General features: G+C 39.9%; 2 protein-coding genes across 2 annotated transcripts in view; one reads left to right on the forward strand and one right to left on the reverse strand.

The window, feature by feature from the left end:
- On the forward strand, positions 1-24,664 carry TXNDC5 (thioredoxin domain containing 5). Its single transcript, XM_054645284.2, has 10 exons — positions 1-279; positions 4,761-4,910; positions 7,686-7,791; positions 9,065-9,161; positions 11,491-11,606; positions 13,670-13,756; positions 16,483-16,623; positions 19,396-19,484; positions 22,262-22,391; positions 22,960-24,664. The coding sequence occupies exons 1-10, from the start codon at positions 65-67 to the stop codon at positions 23,080-23,082; spliced, it is 1,254 nt and encodes a 417-aa protein (XP_054501259.2). The 5' UTR covers positions 1-64; the 3' UTR covers positions 23,083-24,664.
- The window catches only part of BMP6 (bone morphogenetic protein 6), a 95,237-nt gene continuing 86,842 nt past the window's right edge, over positions 17,588-25,982 (reverse strand). Inside the window, exon 7 of the mRNA XM_054645275.2 lies at positions 17,588-25,936. Within this exon, the coding sequence (XP_054501250.1) occupies positions 25,787-25,936 (150 nt within the window). The 3' untranslated portion in view covers positions 17,588-25,786. The remainder of the gene's footprint in view (positions 25,937-25,982) is intronic.

Genomic DNA, 25,982 nt, shown 5'->3' on the forward strand with positions numbered 1-25,982 from the left:
GCGGGGCGGGGCGGAGGCGGCAGCGGCCGCCCGGGGCTTTGCCCGCTCTCTCTCCGGCGCTGCCATGGCTCCGTTCCGCTCCGGCCCGGCGTGGTGGCGCCTCCTGTCCCTGGCCGTGCTCGGCCCCGCGTTCTGCGGCCGCCCGGCGCGGGCCGAGCCGGAGCCGGGGCCGGGGCCGGCGGCGGCGGGGGATCCGCACGGGCGGCACCTCTACAGCGCGGAGATGCTGCGGCACGGCGCCGCTGCCGCCCCCCACTTCGTCATGTTCTTCGCCCCGTGGTGGGTACCGAGCGCGGCGCGGCCCGGCCCGGCCCGCGCCTTCCGCCCGCCTCCTCCCCGTTGACGTGGCGGGGGAGGCGGCGGGCAGGGCCGGGCCGGGCCGGCGGGGAGGCCGCGGGGTCGCGCTGCCCCGAGCCCGGCGGGGGGACTGGCGGGGAAGGGCAGCCCCGGGGCCGGGAGGGGCTGGGACGGGGAGCGGGACCCCCGCGTGTGCTGGCCCTGGCCGCGGCGGCCGCCCCCGTCACGGAGCCACGGGCTCGGCTAGGTTGGAAAAGACCTCTGAGATCATCAGGTCCAACCTATCGGCGCCCGAAGCCGCCCCCGGCTGGGGCTGCGGGGGAGCCGCTCCGGCGCGCCTCAAAGAGACCGAGAGCAGTCGCAGCTTGGCCACCGACACTTACTCACCCTGGGCCCCCCAGCCCGAGCTCGCAGATGCTTTCGTTGCAGAATCGATGTTCTCTTTGCATACACAAAATTTAAGGGTAAATTTGCTGTGTTAACCATCGTGCTGTGTCCCCGATGCCACAGGTATTCGTAGGAGAGCTGGAGAGTTATTAGGTTTGTGAGAGACCCACTGGGCTTTTCTCCTGGACTGGTACTTTTGGCTCGAAAATGGTTGAGATGAATGAAGGAGCAGTGCTTTACTGGATATTCCTAGTCAACAGCACAGTACTTTTCATGCCTGGGTCTTTCTCATGGTTGTTCATATTCTTCTCTTTTCTTTGCCTCTTCCCCTACCCTTTTTTATCTTACTGATATCCAGTAGATGTTTTTGGGAGTTCTATTGTTAGGGTTGTAAGGTTTCTTTTTTAATTTTTTATTTTTCCTCCGAAGTTTTCTTTAATCTAGATAAAATAAAGTTAAGGGAACAATGTGCAAAAGTTGTGTTTTGATCCAAAGTTATCCATTGCTACATGGTGCCATTTAGGCGTATGAGAGTCTTTGAAATCCTTAGCAGGAAAGCATTTCTTTTGAAAACTTTTTTTGTTATTAACATTGACTTATTTATGCCATGTGAAAATGTTAAGTAAAAGCTTGAAAGAGCAGATGCCTTTGTTCTCTGAAGATCACAAAAGTGGATGACGCCTGACTTGCTGGTGAAGGACTTTTGCCTGAGAGTGCAGTAAGGCCTGAGAAATGCTCGTGCAGAGCAGGAGTACTTCTGCTCTCTTCTGTACTCAGGTGATATCTGTGTCTGTCCACACCTTGACTGACTCTTTCACAGGCATCCCTAAAACCACATGAGCTTTCTCTTATCCCAAGACACTTTTTGTAGGAGACTCTCTGCCAAAAGGGCTGTTGCAGAATCCAGTGGATGCTGCACATCCTCAGCACAGATCAAAGGGAGTGCTCGCCTTGCCCACTTGGATCACACTGTGCCCTTGCGAGAGCTGAGGATCTCTGCTCAACTTGAGTGTGAGGGAACGGTGTTGTTTACCAGATTTGTGGCAGCTTCTCTGGGTGTTCTCTTCATCCTTAGCAAATCTCCTCCAGATCTCTGGTCTTGGCCTCAGGGCCCTTGGTCTGGATGTCTGGCTCCTGACAGGCAGCAGTAGGGCCAGGTTTCAGGTCCAAGGGAAGAACAGAACAAAGGGAACATCCAAGTACCTGAGAGAGTTGCTTATACCACTTACACCAGTAGTTCTAACTGTCAGTGGGATCAGGGTGGGCTGCCTGACAGTCCTGGAGTCTGTGTTAGAGCCTCTTGCCCTGTTCTGAGGTGATGTGCTAATCTCCCAATGCTTCCCACAGGCTGTTGTCTGTAGTTCTAAGGCAAACAGCAAACAGCCCAATGTTCAGCTGGGATTGTCTTTCAGATCTGTGTGGGTGCTGCTAATGTTGCATCATCAATGCTACCAGTAAGAGTTGGGTTAGAGCCAGCACCACCCTTCTCTTCCAGATTCTTGAAACAAATGTAGCTCTGGGCCTCACTCAGAAATAGTGGTGGTACAGGGTGGGGATTCTACATCTGTTTAAAGATGGCAGGACACTCCAATTAGAGAGCATTCCAAGTCACTTGCCATCAGATGTCATAAGATTTTTGTTCAGAAGGCTGTCCCACTTGGTAGGTACACTTGGGACAGAACAGGTTACTCTCTTGGTGGCACAAAGTATTCTTAAGTTGTTTGCCATGCCAGTTCCATTTCTACAGAGGAGGGAGGTTCCCCTGGTTCTTTAGCAGGAAATCATCTCAACTGAGTAGTTTTACTTCATTATTTTGACTCTTACAGGTCTTTTCAACATATGTTCTTACTTGGTAAATCTGGCAAGTCCACTGAGCTGCAGCAGAATTGATCACCAAAGTTTGTTGTGGTTGAATAGAACTCTGTTGGCTGGATTTCACTTCAGTTGAATTCTTCTGTGCAGAGCAAGAATGGTCCTGGTCTGCTTATACCATGTCTGTGTTTTTAACTGGATAAGGATTTGAGCTGTACCTTACTCTGGAGCTGCCCTTGCTGGCTGCTGAGCTCAAGTTCTACTAGTGGCCCCCAGAAATGTTTGTGTTAGTCTCTTTTGGATCTTCATTTTACTTGCCAGTGGAGGTTGTGAATGCTTACAACTTTCTAGCCCATGTAGGGATAAAAGAGCAGAACTCATCATTGACACCCAGGTCCCCACTGTCCCCAGCAGCTCCTCCAGCCCCACTGATGTGTTGTAGAGTAGCAGCAGTGAAGGACTGTGTAGGTGCATAGGGTTGAGGGAAGCCTGTGATATTGCATGGTCTTGCTCTTTGATTTTGCCCTCCTTGGTTTTATATATATTTCCTCGGAAACATCAGAAAAAGTGTTTTTGGGACCATCATGTATTTCCTTCTATATAATACTGTTTTGGTTTTTATCAAACTGGGAATGACTAACTAGTCAATTACTGATTCAGATAGGAACATTTTTCCTGCTTTATTTTCAGTTTTAGCTTCCATAATCCAAAGAAGGAAGGAAAGGGGTGTGTATAGGAGAGATCAGTGTTAAGTAGGGACAAGGCAGCTCTGTTGTGCTTAAAAAACAGGAGGTTAATTAATTGGGATTCCCTTACTTAGTTTTCCATTCTCTGTTCTCTAACACCAGCCAGTGTTCATTTGGTGTTTTGAATCACTGCATCTGCTAGGGGAAGGGATCAGAGTATCCAAAATCCTCCTCTTAATTCAAGCTCTGTGAAGGAGTTGGCTATGGAGGGACTTCAGTCAGGAGTTAAATATTTAAGGAATACTTGATTTTAATAGCAACACATTGTGTCCCTTCACCAGGACAATTCAGAATAAGATCACATAGGAGATTGTATTTGGCCACATCATGGGAGCATTTGTGACCCATTGTGCCTGACTGTTACAGGACCTTATTAACATCAGAAAAAAATGTTTATCTTAAAGTAAATCTCAGGGGTTTTTTTGTTTGGTTGGTTAGTTTTTTTCTCTCAATGATCTCAGGATAGAAAGGTGTGAATCCATGCAACTTTTCTACAAGTGTGCTCAAAATCATTTGTATGAGTGTAATTATTTTAAGTCCAAGCAAAGTTCTCCAAAGTCCTAGTGGTGATTTAATTGTTACTTACAAAATAGATGTTGTAGGTCATGCCAAGCAATAACTGCTGTCACACTGTCAGTCTGAGAATGCTTTCTGTTACTCCAGCTTTGTATTTCTTTGATGTCTTGGAGGGTTGGCAAAAGCAGCCATTAAGGAGAAATGAAAATCCATTCCTTAAAATTTTCCATCATACTTTGAGGAATAGAGTATTGCTATAATGATTTGAAAGATTAGGAAAACAGTGAGAAGAATAATAGCTATTTTTTGCCTTTGGGGAGGTGCTGTTGTAGGAACTGTATGAGGCCAGTTTTCTGTGTGTATGCAGATATAAAGAGTTGATGGTGTCCTGCTGGGGCAGAGCATAGCATGGGAGGATTTTCACAGAATATTCTGAGGTGGAAGTGACCCACAAGAGTCATCAAAATTTTGGGAAACTGTATTGCGAAATTGGTTGTGATCTTTCTTGACTTGTGTGTTACAATTCCTCTGAAGCATGGAGGTGCAAGTGGCATTACAAAGAGGCTAGAAACTATTCTCTTCTTAGCTACTGCTAGAAAAAAAGGAATTTTGAAATATTAGAACGTAAAGAAAGCTGGGCAACCTTGCAGGATTTTTCTAAAAAGCTGGAAGATGGAGAGTGCTTTGATTAATAGCCTTACTAAATTTGGGGGGTATTCATAGGATTTGTACTATAAAAGAAGAGTAGCAAGAGGTTCTCAAATCTTGATGATTTTTAAATTAGATGTGTTTGCAGCCTGCTGCAGTTCTTAATAGCATTTGCTGTTGCTTAGTGGAACAGGGCTTGAGTATGGAGGATTTCTGATGTAACTGATATAAGTTTTGATTTAAAAACTTGTTTAAATTTATCAAAATCACCACTCTGCATATGACTTTTCCATGGGCTCATTCCTCTCTAAGTGGGAGCAGCTATTAAACAGTATCTTGTCCCTTCTGTCACAGGTGTGGACATTGTCAGCGCCTCCAGCCAACTTGGAATGATCTGGGAGATAAATACAACAACATGGAAAACCCACAGGTCTATGTTGTTAAAGTGGATTGCACTGTAGATGTTCCACTGTGCTCTGAATTTGGCGTGCGAGGATACCCTACGTAAGTATAGAAAGAAGTCTGCTCCTATGTTTCTTTTTCAGTTTTCCATGATCCCTTGCCAATTTCTTGAAGCTAACTTCTAAGCTGTATTTTAGCTGGGTTTCTTTGTAGCCCTTTGGACCTGATATATTCATTTTAAGCCTTTTTGCAATGTTGCCAAGTATCATGTGATACATAGTACTCTTAGGCTTTTTCTTTTTTTTTTTTTTTTTTTCAAGAAGCTGTTTTATGTCTTGGAAGGTGGCTGTGTTTAACTGAAGTCCAGAATTTTCCTGTTCTTTTGTGTGGGAGTACATCTTTCTGAAGCAACAGTACATTGTGCAGCTGTGATATGCATGACAGAGCTGGTTTCTACTAAGAGTGCTTTTGAAAGTAACTTGCCACAAGTTTTTCACTACACTGCACCTTCATAATTGCATTATAAGTGGTCTCTTAGATTTTTAGTGAATTAAGTGCTCACAAAGCAATAAATGAATAGTATCACTTAGCATAGCAGTGGTGATATTGTGTGGATTTTTTTCGAGCTAAATTTGGTTATATTGGTCTAGTATTTTAAGGTTGCTATGTTTATGCTGTTATCAAGGATGTATGTCTTACCTACCTCAGCTTTGGTATGCAGAGCATGGTCTAGAGTATCTATGAGAGGTCAGTGCCTTTGGGTTAGATGTGTGTTCCCTTTTAAAATTACAGAAAAGGAGCAAAAGGATTTATTTTTCACTTGTGTCTTCTTTAAAGCTTCTTGCAATTATGGATGGGATCCTTTCAACTGGTTTATTAATTATTCAACTTAGTGGGGATAAGTGGAGATTGTATCAATGATTATCTGTAGCCCTTCCACAGCCTGTATTTTTCAGTTTCCTTCCCTTTGCTCACTTTGTCTGGTGTTTTTGCTAACGCTAGCAACAGCCTGAACTTTTCATTTGCTCCTGGCTGCACCCACTTGGACGCAGATGAGTGTGACTGAGTAGAAGTTGAGAGTTATAAATAGCACAGTCCTTGTCGAGATAGGAGTTGTCCTTAAGGGCAGTGTATGTCTTTCTTCCACTACAAATACCAAGAAAGAATGAATGCTACAGTTCTGTTTTCATATCTCAAGAAGTGAACATTAGTTGTCATTGCCTGTTTGCATAGATTATATTATGGTGCTGTTCCTCTTGAAACAGAATGGCAGAGATTTTTGAATAGGAGAAAATCAATGGATGTGTAATTGCTGGAGGGTTTTTTCCCTCCCTCCTCTTTAAGGTCATTGAATATACAGGTTTGTTAGTGCTTGCTTTTATCTATTTGAAAAGTTAAAAATAATAAGGCAGTCATCTGCTAGGTATAGAAATATAGCAATGAAGGGCAATTCATGGTAACAGTTCTCTTTCTCTTTGAGTAAGGTTTGAACTAGCTTGTTTCTAAAAACCTCCAGCAAGGGAAGTTTCACAGTTTCCTCAGGCAGAGGTATTGCTGCAAGTCCAAGTTATGCTTATCCCTACACTGCTTTCCTAAACACCTGTCAAAGGAAAGGCTGCATCCCCTTTCCATCCCCTCAGAGAAAAAGTGGCTGAGCAGGTCCCTGCACTTTCTATCACAGTTGTCTCAGGACTACCTGGTGGTGCAAAATAAATATTCTCTCAACTGAACTAGAGAAAATGTACCCTTGTTTGCAGAAAATAAAGGTGCAGCTAGCTTTTTTTAAGATGTTACCTGAATTTGTTTTGTTACTTTTCAAAAAATATTGCCAGGATGTGTGTTTTAGATATTCTTCTTTTAAATTTTTTTTCCCTTCCTTATTATTCTGATTTTCTGTCATCACAAGGAACATTCAAGAGTACCTTGAAAAGAAAAAACAGTGGGAGCTCCTATCTCTTTTGAATGTATTTGCATTATGTGGTTTTTAAACACTTTCATATGTTCATTTCTTCCAACTGTGGAACAAGAAGAGAGAGAAAAACATTCCAAGAAATTAAAGAAGCAGTACAAAATGACAGCTTGTCAAGAGGAAGTGAGGGCTAGGTGACAGTAGTAATTGAAAGTCTGATTTGCTTTAAAAAATAAGACTAGGTCAGAATGCAGTATCACACCTTTGTTAAATAGACTTCCAATTTTAACTTAAAATTTGCATAGAAGCTTTACGTAGTCTATGAAAATGTTTTGATGGCGATTAATGAATGTTGCAATCATGAAGTCTAGATGCCTACAAGAAGTCACTTATCCTCTTGTCCTATTGACTTGTCTCAGTGTGTTTTTAATCAGTTTAATACCACATGACAAGGCCTACACTACAAGAGCAGTCAGGGAACAAAAGGTGAGAAAGAAATTTCCGGGAAAATAAGTGCTAGATATTTTTCCTTTGGTGAACAAAACAAAATTGATGCTCTTTGAGAAACTGAAATAGGATTAATAGAACTGAATTCTGCAATTTTTAAATTATTTTTTCTTATTGTTCAAAGTAATATTACACTATGCTGATTTTTACACTATTGTGCACTATTATTTTTACACTATTGTACACTATTACACTATGCTGATTTTTAAATTAGTATGGTTTATTTTCTCTTTTAAAAATCTCCTTAAAGCTTACATGGGAAAGAAAAGGGGTCCTAAGTTCTAGCCATGACACTTTAATCTGAAAGGGGTGCCTGATGCTGATGTTAATAGTCAAGAGATCTGGTACTCTGGTACTGCCTGAGATGCATTGCCATGGATTAGCAAAGCACGTTATGTTTCTGAGCATGTTTCCTGTGTGAAAAATTTTGCCTCACTCTTCTCTACACTTTGACCCTTTAGACTAAAGTTGCTTAAACCGGGACAAGAACCTCTGAAATACCAAGGCCCTAGGGACTTCCAGGCACTGGAAAACTGGATGTTGGAGAAACTAAATGAGGAACCATCTGTAAGTGAAAAGGAAATAATATTTTCTGCAGGCTTATTTATCTATCATTTCTCTAAGTTAGGTTTCAATTTCCAGGAGGAAATCTGCTCCTGAGAATAAAAGTCAGATTGCAGTATCAATCTGAAACAGCTTACATGTAAGCCAGAGTAGTAATTAAAACTGTCATCCTGTGACCTGCTCTCTGTTTCCTGCTTTTAAAATTACAGTACATAATGCAGTTTTAATGCTTATACATTTGACATTTTAAGATACAGTCCTTGCTGTCAATTCACTTGACACATGTAGGCCATAATGTTTCTAGAGTGAGAAAAGCAATTTAGCTCTAATACATTATAAATTGCATTTGTGTTGAGCTTAATTACCTCTTAAAACATGGATGCCATCTTTAGCTGAGTTACCTTCTGATAATATTGTGCCTAAAGAAAAGGTTTAAAATGATCAGTTAAGTAAGATATGCTAATATCATTAGGAAAATCCTTAAGTTTAGGGGTATCATTCACATACGGGAGCCAAGCCTTGCCTAAAATTAAATTTTTGATTGCTGTTTCTCATCAAGAGAAAGCTTTAGTGATTGCTGAACCACAGTTAGAATGTGATTACATTTCAACAAACATGGTATTTTTAATAATTGAACATTAAATGCTAAATTATTTTAAGAAATACACATTGTGGTTTCTAAAAAATTCTTTTCAGGTCTAGAGTTAGAGTCTAGAAAGTATTCACCTGCTTTTGCTGAAATGCTCATGAGTTTCTTGCAAGTTAAATGTATTAAGTGTTTGCTCCATTTCCATTGTTGCTGTTTTCCTGGCACCATTAGGTAGACAGCATTCCTTCTGGCACCAGGGGAGCAGAAAATAGCTTTTGCACTATTTTTAAATAGCCCAGAGACCACTGAAATGGGTGTGATGGCAGCTGTGGCTGATGTGTGATGCTCTGGAGGCACTGTTATATAATTAAAGTGTGTTAATATATGGTGATGCAATGAATGCTACAGCAATTACTGTGCCCTGAGATTGTACTAGAGCACAGTGAAAGACTGGTATTCCACAGACTCTGGTAACTCTCTTTTATGTGGCAGTACTTTTCACCTTTTGCTTTCATGTAGTTGTTTTTTAGAAAACATTAGGTACTTAAATCAAGCTAAATAAGGACCTTGCTTTAGGAATTCAAAATTTCAGAGTCTATGGCACTATCACACAATTATGTGATACAAGAAAAAAAATGTTGTGTATTTACTGTAGAACAAAAATAAGGTAATTTTTCTCATGAATAGGACCCTGAATCTGATGTGGAACCACCAAAAGCCCCTGAACCTAAGCAGGGAATGTATGAACTCTCAGCAGACAATTTCAAGATGCACATAGCAGAAGGTAACTGTTTTTTCCAAACAAGAGAAACTTGATTACAGAGATATTAGTAGAGGGAAGGTTACACCAGAAATGTTCATTCTGAGGACACCTCCATTTCACTTTTATTTTCCAGTAATACCTAGTGAAAGAGATAACTACATAGCAAACTATGTAAAAATGCACTGTTTAAATTATTTATTGCGGACTATAAGAAAGTTGAAGTACAGCAGTCAGAAGGCAGTAAAATTATGGTTCCTAATCCCAGGGAAGAAACTAGTGGGGCTTGCTCAACTAAACTGTCTCTTTTCCTGAGCTCCTTGCTCAGTCACAGCCTTGCCACTTTGTGTTTTTGCAAGTCCCATTTCCTCCTTCCCTAGGTGCTGGTTTGTTCTTCCTCCCAGGTTGTTATTCTGGATAAGTGTAATCCACCCGCTTCCTCCTTCCAGCCCCCATCCCACTCCAGTCTGACCCTTTATTTGATATTGTTTCGCTTCCTTCCTCCAGAATTAATGTGGGCAAAACACTTCGTCTGTTTGGCTATTTTAAAAAATACTTTGTCTGGAAGCTTTAAAATTAATGCCAGGAGGGATACCTAATAACGGAAATTTCACCACTCAAATGAGTTTTTTTAGACAATGAGCAAAATCTTAGAATACAAACTTTGGGCTGGCATGACAACAGAGGATCCTACTTTCTCCATCTGTTATCTGAAAAAGAAAGGCTGGGTAAAATTAAATGTTTCCCCATTTGAAATCATTAAGGAAGTCAAACTAGAACTTCTTAAAGTAACCATTACCTCATTAGAAATATTTTCATGTGTTTTCAATATTTTTCAATTCAATTTTCAATATTTTTCAGCATTTTGTGCAGCTAACTTAAAATTTCCCAGCATGTCTGGTTTAATGTGGAATTCAATCAATATTCTCCATTAATTTTCCTCTAAGCCATCAGGGATATGCTAAGCATTTGTCAGCTTAACTTCCTTCTCAGACTGTAAAGTTCAGTGCATTGTAAATGTTTTAAGTGTTTTTATTATGTATCCATTGGCCTTCATAGAGGAGACATTCTCATGGTCATATCTGATGGTTAAACAGGTTTATGATCATCTGCAAATGTACTGTCCTTTCTTGACTTCAGTTACAAGAAGTTCAGTGCTTAAATATAATGTGAACCTTAGCAGTTACACCAGCAAAGTTGAATTCTGTTCTTAAATAGCCTCCTTTTACCTTTTTGCTGCTCTGGGACAAAAATAAATTATATTGTTTTGTATTGAGGAGAGTATGTCAGAGTACATGGTAAAGAATAGCTGATTTTGACTAGTGTTCTTATTAATTAATGGGAAATTTGATTTTGCAGTTTACTTGACCAATACATAGAGTGTCAATCAGTTTGAAAGTCTTCCACATGCAGACCAGTCCAGTTAGAGTACACTAGTACTGCAGTTGATTTTTATTGCCTTTCCTCTGACCTTCCTTTGTGAACAAGCCTTCAAACTAGAAATTAATTCAAGTAATATCAGCCCCAAAGCAGTCTTCAAATGATTATGAATAATTCTGCTAAAAAGAGCTTTTCTCCAATTGCTGGTGTTTCCTGCAAATTAATTTTTTCCCCTTATTTTAATTAAGTTCATTTTTATTTCATTTAACAGAGCCTTGCCTCAGTGTATGCAAAAAATGTGCAGCAATTTGAATTAATTAATCTTAATTGAAAGAAATTGCATATTCTAGTACTCTGCAATCAATAATATATACTTTTAAACTAAACCTTAGTAGGAGATAGCACAGGGACTCTTCTCTGCATAAAATGCCACAAACATCTACTAAAGGCAGAAATTTCTGAGTAGTTGACATGAAAATTCAAAGAGCAGGGCAGAAAAAGAAAAATGGAAAACTGAACAACATTTTTCAGGTAATTAATGGACTTAAGCATTTCTTAGGAAACACCATTGCATGAAGTTGAAGTTTAATACTTCAATTTATGCTGTTATCAACATATATTCCTTGGTAGTTCTTTCTACTCTGTAAGAGGACAACTGGTAGAATTAAACATTAAGGTAAATGGTTAGGTTAAAAGTATCAGTTTTAATACCTCACTTGTTGGCTTAAGATTGTGAAGCTGTTTGAATTTTCAGGAAATTTGGCAACACTGTGGGAATGCATACAGTATTGAAAACCTAATTGCTGAAGTATTTTGTCCTGGCCTTTGATTCACAGTGTTTCCTATCTTTAACTCAGGAAATACCATGATAAATTTGTAGCCTGAGATTAGTACCTCGGCTTTAATTGCAGCCAAGTTCATTCCAAATTAGCTAAATATTTTTTTTTCTTTTTTTTTTTTTTTAACTTAAAAGGTAATCACTTCATCAAGTTCTTTGCCCCTTGGTGTGGTCACTGCAAGGCTTTGGCCCCAACCTGGGAACAGCTGGCTCAGGTCTTTGAGCATTCGGAAACTGTCAAAATTGGTAAGGTAGGTGAAACACTCTTAGTTTGAAAATATGGTTTGTGTCAACATATGTTTCAGCCAAGAATCATGCCTTTTGTGCTATGATTTGCAAATCACAATTGTTTTGTTTGTCACCTCTTAAATCCTTTTATAGTCACAGTTTGTATTTTTGTTTTGAGACGGTCATGGTTTTTTTCTCACACATCCACAGTTAACAGGACCTCCCCTATTTTAAGCAAAGCCTTGTTACAAACAGAGCTGCCTCTCTGCATTTCAGAGAGCTGGGAATAAGTCTGATACTTCAGACGCAGGGAATAATATTTTTGAGAATTGTTTTTTATTATTCATTTGCTTTGCAGAACTTGATAGACTTCAGTATTTATTTTGAGTGGGAAAGTGACTTCGAATTTGTTCTTTGCAGCATTGGATTCCTTAGCAAGCTTTAGCCCTACTGGGTATTTATGATGAGTTATTTCTTTGTTGGTTTTGGTTTTTTCCCTCTTTTTCCCCATAAAACTTTTAAAAGGTTTCAGGGGGGTCTTACACCTTAAAAATTGATATCTTGTCCTGCTTTACTATTTCCCTTAGGGTTGATAACCAGGTTCTGTGGTGTATTTACCATGGGAGCTTGTTACTTGTACGTGGAGTGACTACTGTGCAGAGGTATGGAGGTGGTCTGGCAATTGCAGTTACTGGCTTTATTTGCTGACCCATACCTAAGTCCAGGTGGCTCATGATGGGAATCCCTCTGTATCTGCCAACCATGGAAACTGGACCAGGCTCAACTTCCACGTCCCTAAACTTTCACAGTGGTTCCACTGACCTGAAATACTGCATGGCACTATTGTCAGTCCTGCAGAGGGACTCTCCCTCTGCTGTCTCCCCTGCCTCTGCCCTCACAGCACTTTCAGCTGCACGGGAGGGATGAGCTTGACTGGTTTTTTTAAATACTTTTGAAAATCTGTTGATTCAGGTATGCTGTACATGTACAGCACAGGCCAGCAGAGTTGAACTTTAGAGGAGTTTAGATGAGACATATATATATATATGTAATGTTCAGACCTGGTGGTTATAAAGTTAGATTCCTTCTGAAAATGAAATGTCAGAAGCTTTTTCTCCTTTGAATCTTTCTGTACTTTTTGATACCCTTGTTTGCTGTCTGATGAAATAGTTGCTTAAGTATCTTTATGAAGTTACCATTTTCTGGTACCCAGAGAAAAAGAAACAATAAATTTCCAAAATTTCTGTTTTAATCAGTTGTCTGTGGTGTTTGCAGTTTGTATTACTGAGAGAGTTGCTGTTTAATACTTCCACTAAGATTTGTCTTGATGCCTAGACAATTTTATGTAACTGTATAGCTTGTGAAATATATCTTGAAGCATGTCTTGGCTAAGATTTTAAGTCTGTAAGTAAACAGGAAACACAACTGTTTCTAAGAAGGTTGAACCATGACCTTCATCTAATCTGGGGGAATAGTGTCTTAACACTGTTTAATCTTTAGAATTGATCTTCAGTGAAAAGTTTATAAACAAGTAACTTTACAGACTATATTAGAATTGAATGTTGCTATGCACTTGGAGCTTCCCTTGAAATACAGTTCACTTGCTAACTGTTGACATGCCTTCTGAAGCCTTTAAAGAGTAGTTTTTTAATAAATGGGTGAGCCAGTATGTCTTCATTTTAAAGCTCTCTCACATTAGTGTTTCGTGTCTCATTGTCCATGTACTGATTTTATTAGCTGAGAATACCAAGTACTTTTTAATTGAAATATTTAATTATGTCTTCATTGTTCTTTGTAACTGCTACTACTTCCTTCTAGCCATACCTCCCTCCCTGATCCTCCTTAAATAAAATAAATAAATCAAATATACACAGGGCCTCCCAATTATACAACCAAACCACTGTTTGGAAGGCAGACATAATCATTCTCAAGATAGTACTTAGTTTCAAGATGGTACTGAGTTTTGCCAAGCCTTGTATTGCTTCTTCCTCTATTTTTCTGAGCTTTTAAACAAGGGAGGCTGTGATGCTTGTTGTATGTTTATTTTAGGCACTGAGTGGTTTTGGATTTTATTCCCAAAATGTAGGTCGACTGTACCCAGCATTACGAAGTCTGCTCTGAAGCCCAAGTTCGTGGTTATCCCACACTCCTCTGGTTTAGGAATGGTGAAAAGGTGAGTCTGCAAGTTCAGCAAAAACTCACACCATTTTTCTCTGAATAGTATTTGGACTATGCTTACATTCTGAAAAAAAAAAATCTGCTTGTGAGAGAAGAGATGTTGGATGTTAATTTGGGTGCTAGAAGAGGTAAACTTTGTCCACAGATAAAGGTTTCTGTTCTCTGTTTTGCAAACAACTGATATAATGTTCATAAATCTGTAAGCAGGATCTCCAGTTATGCTGCTGTGTGAGAGAATTCTGGGTTTACTTTATCATAGTATTTTACTTCAAATGAAACACAATAATATAACTGAAACAGAAATAGTAATAAAATATGTAATTTTCACAATGTGTATCAGAAGGTTCTGATTTCTAAGTGGTGCCCATCTGCTGAGTGATGTCTGGAGATGCAAATTTTCTTTTTTATATAAACCCAAACATTTCACATGATGCGAGTGAGAATCCTGTGGGCCCAGTTGACATTTTTCCTTGCAGCAATTCAGAGAACTAAAATATTCTGAAATTATGGGGAGATAAAATATTTATGAGTACCACATACCTGAACAGCAATAAATAAACATATTATATAGCATTATTTATACTATATTTTACAATTTCAAGATTAGTTTAATATATTCAATGGATATTCAAATCAGGCCTGCAAGAGAACCCAGGACTACACTTCTAGCTCTTACCTACTAAGTTCTTAGCAGGGGGAAGGATGAGGGGGATTTCTCCCATTCATCTTGCATTCCTTTTTGAACATTTACAGTATCAGCAACATTAAGTTCTGTTACTTGAAACAGTTTAGTGGCCACTACTTGTGGCTGTTTTCTGGCACTCTGAAGAGAAACTGGCTGCAAGTACACACCATATGAGGTTTGGGATAAACACCCCTATAAGATGAGACACTAGGGAATTTAAATGAAGCAGCCCCGGTGTTTTTGAATTCAAACCAGATTCACATAAGTGTGCAGCTTTGTGACCTCTCAAGCAACACAGCTGGAAGCTGAGGGAGTGCTCAAATCAAGAATGGTGGCATGTCCAAGGCTGGAGGTTTTTAGTTAATTAAACTTTATTTAAACATTGTAATAATTGGAGTTCCTTGGAGTTATTTCAATCAAGAGTGCAGTGACAGGAAAAAAAAAAATCACTGCTGTTGTATTTGGTAAAGCTGAATCTCGGCCGTTAATCTGAACAATGTATTTCAGTTGACATCAAACTCTTTCCCCACTGGCAGTGTGGAATTCCTTGGTAGAATACTGCCACCAAAATCACATGTTCCTCTATGGGCTGATACAACATATTTGAAAAAACACAGACCGACCTCAACAATTTTCCAATAATCTGGCCCAGAAATTCCTGAAACTCTCTCTGGCAGCCATAATACTGGTCAGTAAGGGGAAGGAGGAGAACTGATTCAGTCATCCAGCCTTGTCTGTAATACCTTCATGCCCTTTGCCATAACTGAAGTCTGGCATCACACCACTGCTGTTGGTGAGATGCAGCAGATACTCTGGGAGGAGCCCTGACCCTGCCCTGCTGACATGGGTACAAACAAACAGGTACAGGCCTCTTGCTCCTTAGGGATTGACTGACACCCAGTGCCAGGAAAGGGGCAGTAGTTACAGGAAACATTATCAATTACAAAGGAAGGAAAATGTGTATGAGTTCCAATGACAAAGGAAAGTTGAAGAGATGTCTGTTCTTCCCTCTAATCTATGGAAGATTTTGTGTTGTTTCTTAAAGAGTCTTCCTCGTCTGCAAGAGGAAATATATCTTGCAGCCCACACCACATAGGACCACATCTCAAGAATTCTATCCAAAATGGATTTGTAATGCCTCAAAGATATGATCTCTCTTCTGAACAGGAAAATTAATACTAATTTTCACAGACAGCCCTGAGGGCATTCATGCAAGAGCCAAATTGGAGAGGGCCAACAGTGAGTTTGAGACTAAAAGATGCTCACAAGTGCTCTGATTTCTTGTTCTGACAATCTCCTGATTGTCTTGTTCTCTGGATTTGGAAAGTACCAGAAATATGGGGAAGCATCCAAAGTAAACTGTGGCCTCCCAAAGATCTGGCTGGCTGACTGCTTCATGTGCAGGTTAAAAAATAGGATTAGACTTTGGGAGAGTGGTGCCATTGGAAATGTCTGCCCTGCAGCAGGCTGCTGTTGTCTCTTGCTCCCACGTGAACCTAGGTGCCCAGAGTGCAATGGCTTACTATTTGGGTTTTCCAAGGACTTGTGGCAAGTGTGTAGGCCAGAGGAATGACTGTGTAGTCCAGAGACAGGCAAGTTAAAGTTTTCAGCCCTGCGTTGTGCTTTCAGTCAAAGCACTGCGTTGAGCTCACAGGGTAACAGAGACCACACCCAAACCACAGTGGATATTTTATTGTTCCTTGTAGTAGAGTTAGATGCAAAAAAATAAAACTTTTAAAAAACTGACTAGGGTGAGACCAGAAGGTCAAAGTGGAAATGTTTCAAAATTTTGCTTCTATGTTTCTAAAATACCTTTCATTTCAAGGGAATGTTAGATTGTTCCCTTCGGGGACCAAAGAATCTATGGCAAAAGCTGAAGATATGGAGTGAATGGAATGTCATAGAGAAGTTTAAGAACTAGATAATCATATTTATTATTTATTTGCTTACACTTGGCAATCTTGTTTTACTAGTAATTATTTATTTGCTTTGTCAACTGCATATAGAAGGTTGCACAAACTATTTGCTAATTGTAGGGTGACCAGTACAAAGGGAAGAGGGACTTTGATTCCTTGAAAGAATACGTGGATTCCCAGCTGCAGAGCTCTGGGAAAGAGCCACCAGCAGATAAACCTGTTGAAGCCCCACAGCCACCTGCAGAGCCCACCCCTGTTGAGGTAAGTGCTCCTGCACTCTGCAGCAATGTAAGGTGTTGAGACTGTTTTAGCTGCCTGAGTCTTCCATGTATTTCTCTCTCTCTGATAGCTTGACAATTTCTGGAGGTAAACTCCAGTACCAAATACTTCCCTGGTTATTTTTTTGAGTAACTAATGAGTGGAATCAGATCACAAATCCTAGAGATACTTTTACTAATCTTATAAATTGAAGAAGGGAAAAAAATCTGATTCCTATTTTATGGTTGCAGTAAGTTATTTAGATACAGGCATAAATGTGTCTTTTTGGCCCGTGGAACTGCTGGCATCTGGATCTGTATGACAGCATATTTTACCACTATAGAGATGAACATTTCTTGCAAGATTATCACTTGAATCCAGGAGGATGGTGCACACTGCTAAGCCCCTAAAAAAAGCCAAGGTTCTATACTTAGAAATCTATCTGCAGAAGCAATGAACAAAGATTATGAAGACCAGTACCAATATGGTAAGGTAATGTGCCCTGTGACAAGAAAACTCCTTGGCTTTTGGAGACTATTTTTATCTTGGTTGTTGGAACTACAGGCTTATGTTGTGAAGAAATTGGCAGAAATAACCTTTGTACAATTGTAGTTCATGTCATATAATTTTATGTCTTTTCTAATCCCTTTGGGATTTCATCTGCCATTTTTCTTGGAGATGAATGAAAAATTGGTGAGGCTGAGAAATTAGGGATGGATATCAAACATAATTTTTCATGAAAAGTACAAAACATACTTTCTGCCTATAAAATAAGGGACAGGGATTTACACCCCCTTGTGCTATAGAATGAACTTAAATAATTAGGTAACAATGTTATTAATATAAATATAGTTTCTATGTATCTTCTTATAGGAAAATACTACCTTTCCTAGCTGACTTTTCCAGCAGCATTACCCATCTTGCATAAAGTGGCTTACCAAACATTACAGACCACATAGATTTGCAATTGTCATGCTCTTCAATTTTTATTTTCTTAATTGACCTCATATTTGGAAGATCCCAATGAGCTGGTGTTAGTACAATGCCGAAAGTAATTAGTTGTCTTTCTATTTTTATAGAAATAACACAAACCACATGTGACACAAATTCCCACTTCTGCCTTGCATTCACCAGGCACACACACAAGGAAGAAAAGATTGTTGGGGGATTTTTTGCTAAATATTAGTAGACATGGTGCTGGACTCAGCTTGTCCTTACAACTTTTATCTTCAGACCCCCTGACTCTTTGTTTTCATGAATTTTGAAACAAGGAGCCAGCCCCTGTAGCCAGCAAACACTGACTGCATTTGCTATCAGTTGACCACAGGCAGCCAAGGCAATGAGTTCCCACTCCAAATTTGTGTCCCAGTGTTGAGCCCCTACTTGGATTCCCCCATGTCTTATATAGCCCAAGTACTTGCCAGCCCTTTTACAGAAGCTGCACTTTTACATCCATGAGACTTCTCTACAGCCAGACATGGCTAAAATCATACAAAAAATTATCCTGGTGGATTAAGGCAGCGTGATCAGCAGATGCTCAGATTATGTGATTGCATTAGATGTCTTTTTTGAGGCACAAAGCTAAAATTGGGATATCTCATATTAAATTTATTTTTGTGGTTACACAGTTCACATTGCTATTCTTATAGTATCTACAGATCTTTAAACTTCATTTTACTGTGCAAATCATGGGGAAATTGTTACTAATTAGGTTTTCACATATTGTATCTTAGATTGTATATTATGTTTGGAACATCAGTTTTAGATAGCCATTTAGGAATATCAGAGTAGAAGCATAGTGCTTACTTTTTGCTTCATGTAATTATTTCTGATTATTTAATAATTACAAAGTATAAAAATATAATTTCTAATTTCTAAATAATTATATAGAGGTAAAAGCACTTCAGCATAGTGAAGTAAGTCCATGAACTAACAGTTATTTACAGAAATGTTTAAAGGTACTGGATAATTTGGATTTTCAAATTTATTTTTGGCTTCACAAAACTTACTGGGGTTAAAATAGAATTGATAATACTGTCAGCTGTGATCTTATTTTTCTTTTGCTTTCATTTGATTTTGAAGCTTTTATAGGCATGGGGTACATTTATTTGTTTTTAATCCCTCCCACCCTTAAAGGTCTCAGGCAAAAAATGAAGATTCCGTTCTATGCTCTCATGTGAGACTGTAAGCAATGTGCTTTCCTCCCATCATTCCCTTGCTCCTGATATTATCAGGAGTAGAAACATTTCCTGGCACCCATGCAAGTGTGGTGTTGTGATGTCCTTTTGACAGGCAAATCTGTGTTTCTGGTAACAGCTTTTTTTGTGAATGCAATGCAGGGGAAGAAAGAAGAGAGCAGCTCTTGAGACATCACTTGTGTGCCTTGAATACCTCATTAAAATCTCAGATGGCCATTACCTGCTTGAAGCCAACTCCTCTAAGGGCTGCTCCTTGAAACATAGTGTATTAAAATTAAGGTGATTTTTTACAGTTACTGAAAATCTGGATACAGGCAAATCCTTTGAAAATAGGAAAGCTTTGTTTCTTCAGTTATGGATGAGATTCAGTGTAAAATATGCTTTTCTCTGCATCTCTCTGGGGAAGGAAAGTTGCTGTGAAGTAAAAGGCAGGTCTGCTACTGCTACTCTTGTTTATATTGCCAACAATATTATCTTTTCCAATTCCAGTTTCCCTTTTAGGAATGTAAAAGCTCAGTAGACTGATGTTGTATATACAAAATGTTTTGACATTTTTTTCTCTTTTTCTGTTTTTCAGGGGCAGGCTGCAGTGCTCTCTCTCTCTGAAAAAGACTTTGATGCAACCATTGCTAGAGGGATCACCTTTATTAAATTCTACGCTCCATGGTAAGAAGTTTGCAGCTGTTGCTGTTCAGGATTATTGCTGGCTAAGATGTGAGTGCAATAGTTGCTGTAGATCTTTAAGCTGTAGTAGTGGATTTGTTGTCTTGATCTAAACTGTGAATTAGCTGAAGAATGTGTGTGTTGGCAAGAGTCACAGCAAAAAAAAGCTTAGCCTTGTTTAGCTCCCTTGAGCTGCCTCTCTGTGGAAAGGCTGACACAGAAGCTTTTCCGTGTCAGCCTCCACGTACTGCTGGGGTAACAGGGAGAGTGAAGCTTTCTTTGCAGGTGCAGCATGTTCCTATCCCTGGGTTAGGGTGAGATGAGGGGAGTATATCACCATATCTCAGTGCTGAGAAAGGAGAGGATGCTGGCCTTAGGGCACTCTCCAGCCTCATTGGAAGCCTCATTGGAGCACCTGAGTTTTGATACAGATTGTTGAGCTATGGATAATTAACTGCCTGTTACTCTCCAAATAACTGTCCAAAAACTAATTTGCACAAGTGGCAATTTTAAGATGTTCTTAAGAGTGTATGTTCATGCAGTATGTTCTTAGAGGGACCCAGAGCAGATGGTGTAGGTGTAGATACCCAATGGAATGCATTGGAGGGTGAAATGAAAGTCATCTCTGGCATCTGCCATTCCTGCTATATCCAGCAGAACCTGGGACCCCAGATGGGTTAAGACCTCAGTATCACAAACTTGTAGACGAAATATTTCCCCCTTTTCCTAACTATTCCCTTTCTGAGACAAAAAGAAAGTTTCACGCTTCTCTCTCTGGTTTATAGAATTCATCTAATTTGTGCCTCTACTGAATTTAATGAAACTTGCATGCCATCTTGCTCATCCATTGCTCCATTGCTGGTCTTTTAGCAAACAGAAGGAAGCCTAGTGTAGTGGGAGAGATTGAAATTAAGCTGTATTTCACTGGGTGAAAGATAACACATCTCTGATTTAATCACTAGCATTCCATTAACACAGTGTATAAAATATAAAAAGATATTTTGTTTATGTTACAAAAGGCTCCATTACAAAGCAACACAAGCTAACACCACCCATATTTAGATGTGCTCAGGCATCTCAAAATATTGCCATTTAACTTCAACAGTAGGCATGCATGTGTTTCTTAGTGTAGGCAAGAATTACCTGGGAACATTTCATTTCACTTAAGCTCAGGCTGCAGGCTTTTCCAGTGTTGTCACCCTTTGCTGCTTTAGAACCACTGCTATGCTCTCTTCCGTCTGCAAGATCTGCTTTTGGATGTGAGCAAGTATCTGCCACCACTGGGTTAAGAAATGTCCTGCCCATAGCATGCACACCCCTCATCTTTTACTGCTCTTTCCCCACTGCCTTTATCCCCTTTGTACTCTGGGAGGGATTTAGATTGAGTCTGTTCCTGTGCTGCTTCTGCCCCACCTGCAGAACTGGCTGGGAAATTCAGTTCACACCTGTGCTCAAGAGCAGCTTCCAGTCTGATTTCTGAACCCAGGGCTTGTTGGCATATCTACTAGTTCATTTCCTGGAGCAACTTTTTCTGGGAGAGTTTGAGATCAAGAAATTCACCCCTTTTGATTATCTCTTGTTAACAATACCATATCCTCATCTCATGAGATTATCCTGGGATGCTGCTGGATCTCACAGATAGGATCAGTGTTGGATGGCAGGGTGAGAAACAGTGGTTTCAGGATGTAGAGTCACCAGTGTGTGCTGCCTGGCTGCAATGCTCAGAAAGCCACCATTTAGGAAAATGCTTCCTATATTTATGTAACTCGTATCCTAGTTTTGGCTCTGAAAGTCAGGCTTGTGACTGCCTGTAGTGCTCTGCATATAAATGACCATATTCTCTTCCAAGTGGATTAACTTATGTACAGCTCAGCAAGCACTATTATGTTGCTTTCTAGTTCTGCCATTCAGTTAGTTTTGGATAAATATAAATGTTAACTTGCATCGTAAGCACAAAATCATCCTGTTCTAGTAGTTTTTGTGCATGGTCAGAAATGCTTTTATACTGTCACTGTGTATTAACAAGGTAGTTTAAATATACACTGGCTTGCATTAAGAAAACTTCTGCTGAGACATCTTTTATTATTTTTGTAAATGCCCTGATCCAGCCTTGAGGCAATTATGGGTCTGTTTTAAAAACCCAATTAAGGTGCAGCTGGGTTAGAATAGTATGAGCAATGCAGATTTAAAGTCTAAAGTGCTTTGGGAATTATTCTTAAAGGCAGTAAGAAGTTCACATTAGGAACTTGACTAAGCCAAGTTCAAAATATAAACAAAATGAATGCTAATGGTCAAGGAGGCCATTAGGAACTTGAAGAAATTTAATAGGGAAATTAAAATCTCATTTAACTAATTAAAACTCGGCTTATGTAGCTTTAGCATGATTGGCATAGGCTACCTGAAAAATTAATTCTACAGACATTCTGTGTCTTCCTAAAAGCATTTTTGTTTCCAAGAGATATTTTTTCCATTTAAATATTCTCTGGTCTTGTCTTTATTTGGCTTCATATTCCTCTGTGGGGTAAAATGTTAATGTACCGAGATCTAGAATACCATTCTAGACAAGACTAAAATGGCCAGAAAGTACTTCAGTGCTTAACTTAAATAAAATCACTTCTTTTCTTAGCTCATTTACTGACATAATAGTGCAAGGGAGTTGGAGGGCCAAATCATTAGGGATAGGAAAGGCTGCTAGTTAAACTTAACATCAATTGAAGCAAGACAGTAGAGATAAAGTAGAAAGTGTGTCTGTTAAACAAATCTCCCTCCCTTGTTTCTAGGTGTGGTCACTGTAAGAACTTGGCTCCAACCTGGGAGAACCTTGCCAAAGAGCAATTTCCAGGTTTGACTGATGTCAAAATAGCAGAAGTGGACTGCACTGTGGAACGTAACGTCTGCAACAGATTTTCTGTAAGTGTGAAAGTTCTGAAATGAAGGGGACAGTATTGTGTACCAGATGTTGGAGGCTCCAGTGTGCAGCCCAACTGGCTGCTGCACTCCAGGTGCCTGCTGACAGTACAGCTGTGGTCTCTATTAGCCAAAAAGAGGCACCTGGTGACATCATTTTGTTCCTGAACTGTTTGTTTGGGCTTGGTCATTTTCATTATTGGACAAAGCTGAAGAAGTCCCTACTTTAGGAAACCTCTCTGAAAGCACTAAAGCTGTCTTGTGGTATCCAATGCTGAATTTTGTTCCTAGAAAAAAAAAGTCTTTCAGAGCTGTTAGGCAGACAATTGAAGACAGAGCTGGGGCTGTCATTCCAAGAGCCTAGAGGAACATGTATTACCCCATTCTCTTAAAAATGTTCAGAAATTGCAGGTCGGCATTGAAAGTTCTGCTGTGGATTTGTTTTTTTAAATTAAAATGGCTTACTGTTTTAGAGGGGTTTGATGGCTTTTCAGAATCAGGTAAATATGAGTGATGGATGCAAGTTTGAATGTTAATAGCAAGTTTCTTTTTTTGTGTGTGTCTTTTGAAGGTCCGTGGTTATCCTACACTTCTGCTTTTCCGAGGTGGAAAGAAAATCAGTGAACACAACGGAACGAGAGACCTTGAATCACTGCATAACTTTGTCTTGCGTCAGGCAAGGGATGAACTGTAATAAAAGTCTGGATGCTCTGTCCCTGGCTGTCTCTGTACAGTAGCTGAGGGATTTCTATCTTTGCTAATTTTTAAATAGTGTATTTGGGGGGGGATGGGGCTTTTTTTGTTTCTTTGTTTCTAGGAAATTGAATGTACTAAACTTTGGTATCTTCCCCTTGTGTGTGTGTTAGAGACATGTCTCTGTATGTGTGAAGGAAAGCTAACAAATAGTTACTGTGCAAATCAAGAGTATTTTCAGCTTTGGTAGTTGCACTGCATTTCTGCATTCCTGCAATGAAGTGTAAATGGTTTCCTTTGAGACCAAAATACGTTAAGAAAACCAACTGAAGGGCAGCAGTAGAATATTTTTGTCTTCAGGTCAGATCTGGTTAAAAAGTAATCCTTACAAACTGCTTACCATTACTAGAAAGGCAAAAGCTACAGCTGTGTTGAGTCACTTTTGCCTCTAGAATTGTACTTAATCTTTATTTGTCTTAATCTAGCTGCTGAAAGGTTGAAAACACACACACCTTTGGAAGATACCAGGCCACCATGAGCTGGTTGTTTCCTGTTAATCCTCTCAGCATGGGAGGTCTAGCCATAATGAAAGTGATGGTACTGTAACATGTGCCTGAACGTTACTGCTGCCATAGTGTACATGTGTCAGGTGCATTTCCATAGGCTGCTGCCATCCAGCTCCAGAGGCACAACTATGCTCTACTTCTCTAGAGCCAGAGTGAAAAATAGGTGCTGTTATAACTGCCCCGTTAATGGTAAATGATCAGTCAGACTCCAGAGCTAAGGACGTGTTTCCTATCCCGGCCTCAATCCAGACATTGTGCTGACCTGCTCCTTAGTCAGAGTACCTAGAGAACAACAAGTAATGCAATGTTTAATATTTTTTTTTCCATTCAGCTCTTCTGCAGTAGTGTAAAATAGTTCCCCCCCCCCCACCCCTCTTCTCGAGCCTTAATGTTTCTCCAAGCTGTAAGCATTGATAAGTTTGAATGCTAGGACCACACACTTTGTGGTGTCTTGGATTATAATATGAATCTATTCTTTGGTGCATAAGATGTTCCATGTTAGACTTAACTGAAAGCCAAAGAATTTACATTGCAGAGACTGGCATGATACAAAGGCAACAGCAAACCAAGGATTGAATTCTGCTGTCTCATGTGCACAGAAACTCATGAGGAATGAGGATTGCTACAGGCTAATTTGACTAATCTGTCAAGATGCTGGGTTTTGTCCATCATATGGAGTAAGTTGGGTTGCTTTTCTTTTTTATTAAAAAAAAAAGCAAAACATCAATGAACTTTTAAACCAGTGAATTTCTGGTTCTTCACTTCACTGTCTGTCCAGAACTTTTGATTCTGTTCAGTCTGAAAATGTGTGAAGGTGAAAAAGCCACAGTGAAAGCTAAGTGTTGTACTGGCAGATGTATTGGATCAACTTGTGTACTTCTGCCTTTCAGGAAGCCTTTATTATGTTTTTAACAACTTTCTAGTGAAGCACAATCTCATGAGTTTCTTGTATAAAATCAAAGTGGTACAATTGTTTACACTGAGATTTTTTCTAAATAAAAACTTTTTAAAAAAGCAGTCTTTCTATAAATGATACAGCACAATGAATATACAGTGACAAGTGCAATAAATTATAGCTTGTATTTACAATAAGCCTTTTAAATGCAAGTAGAGGTAAGTGCATTTAATACAAGTTTAATATTGATCAAAACCATTTGCTATTAGCTTCTGCTAGACAAACCATGGCTCTATGCTGCATTTCCTTTATACCAGTTTGTTAGTTGCATGAGTTGAAAGGGAAAGATTGCAAATGTTGTTGACATTCTGTCTTCCTGTAAACAAACTGTCCAGCTAGAGAATGAATGGCCCCTAAGCTTTTACGTCTGAATTACAGCTGAAGAAGTGTCCTGACTTCCTTCCTGGGCAAGTGGTAGTAGATGAGGCAGCTCCACGTGGGGAGTGGAAGGAAGTTGCATAAGAGCAAGTGTCTAAATTTGTATTGCTCAGTCAGATAGTGAACTGGGAAGACCAGCCTGGGTCTGAGTTCATGGTAGTGTTTCTAACACAGGGTGCAGCCATGCCATCTTACACTTGCAAGATAAGAGTTAAACGGTGCTGGGAGCATAAGAGAACTGAAACATCTGCTTTGGCACAATTTTAGATGCTTACTGTCACGACAGATGTCAGGAGAAGACAGTCTAGGTGCAGTAATTGGTCCTTCTGGCCAAAAGGATCTTGCACGAGATGTACACACTACGTTTGAAGTACTAACACCACTTTCTTTAGCTTCTCTGCCTCTCCCCCTCATCTTCCCTCCCTGCCCCCAAAGAAAGACCCTCAGTTGTTTTGGGTGTTGAGTGCTCATCTGGTAAAACTGCAGCACATATCCAAGCACCTGCTACAGGTCAAGCTTCTCTGTGAGATTAGGACCATCCCAGCCAAATAAAGTGTGGGGCCATTTTGCTGCTGCTGCTGCTGAGCTGGGCAGCCACTGTGGTGTAGGGTCAGTCTGTAAGAAGTCCAGCAGTTTACTCCCACCCTAGGGGGTGGTCCCCACACCCCTTCCTCCCACAAGGCACATACATGGTGTTCTGAAGGGTGGTTAATCACGTGGGGTTTTTTTCCCCCAAGGTCATGAAAACAGGGAGGGGTGTATCCAAGTTCATGGCAGCATCACAGAGTCCGTGTGAAGACTGTTTGTCAGTGACATCCACAAGCTCTTACTACCATATTCCTGTATTTCTTCAAGATTACATTAGAATTATCATCGAAGTAAAGGACAGATATGGCATTTAGTTTGGTAGGTGCACAGCATGGTTTGGGAACGTAATCAGGATTCATTAGATGAACCTGTTGCCAAGAAAGAAAACACAACTGAGACACTGGTATATTGTTT

Source organism: Agelaius phoeniceus, chromosome 1 (genome assembly GCF_051311805.1).
Source record: "Agelaius phoeniceus isolate bAgePho1 chromosome 1, bAgePho1.hap1, whole genome shotgun sequence".
In the NCBI taxonomy this organism is placed as follows: domain Eukaryota; kingdom Metazoa; phylum Chordata; class Aves; order Passeriformes; family Icteridae; genus Agelaius; species Agelaius phoeniceus.

What these genes read in the sequence shown, in the direction of transcription:
- TXNDC5 (XM_054645284.2), top strand. Translation starts at nt 65, where the DNA reads ATGGCTCCGTTCCGCTCCGGCCCGGCGTGGTGGCGCCTCCTGTCCCTG. An exon ending in GTCATGTTCTTCGCCCCGTG is followed by an intron (nt 280 to 4,760) that starts GTGGGTACCGAG and finishes CTTCTGTCACAG; the next exon opens with GTGTGGACATTGTCAGCGCC. An exon ending in GGCGTGCGAGGATACCCTAC is followed by an intron (nt 4,911 to 7,685) that starts GTAAGTATAGAA and finishes TTGACCCTTTAG; the next exon opens with ACTAAAGTTGCTTAAACCGG.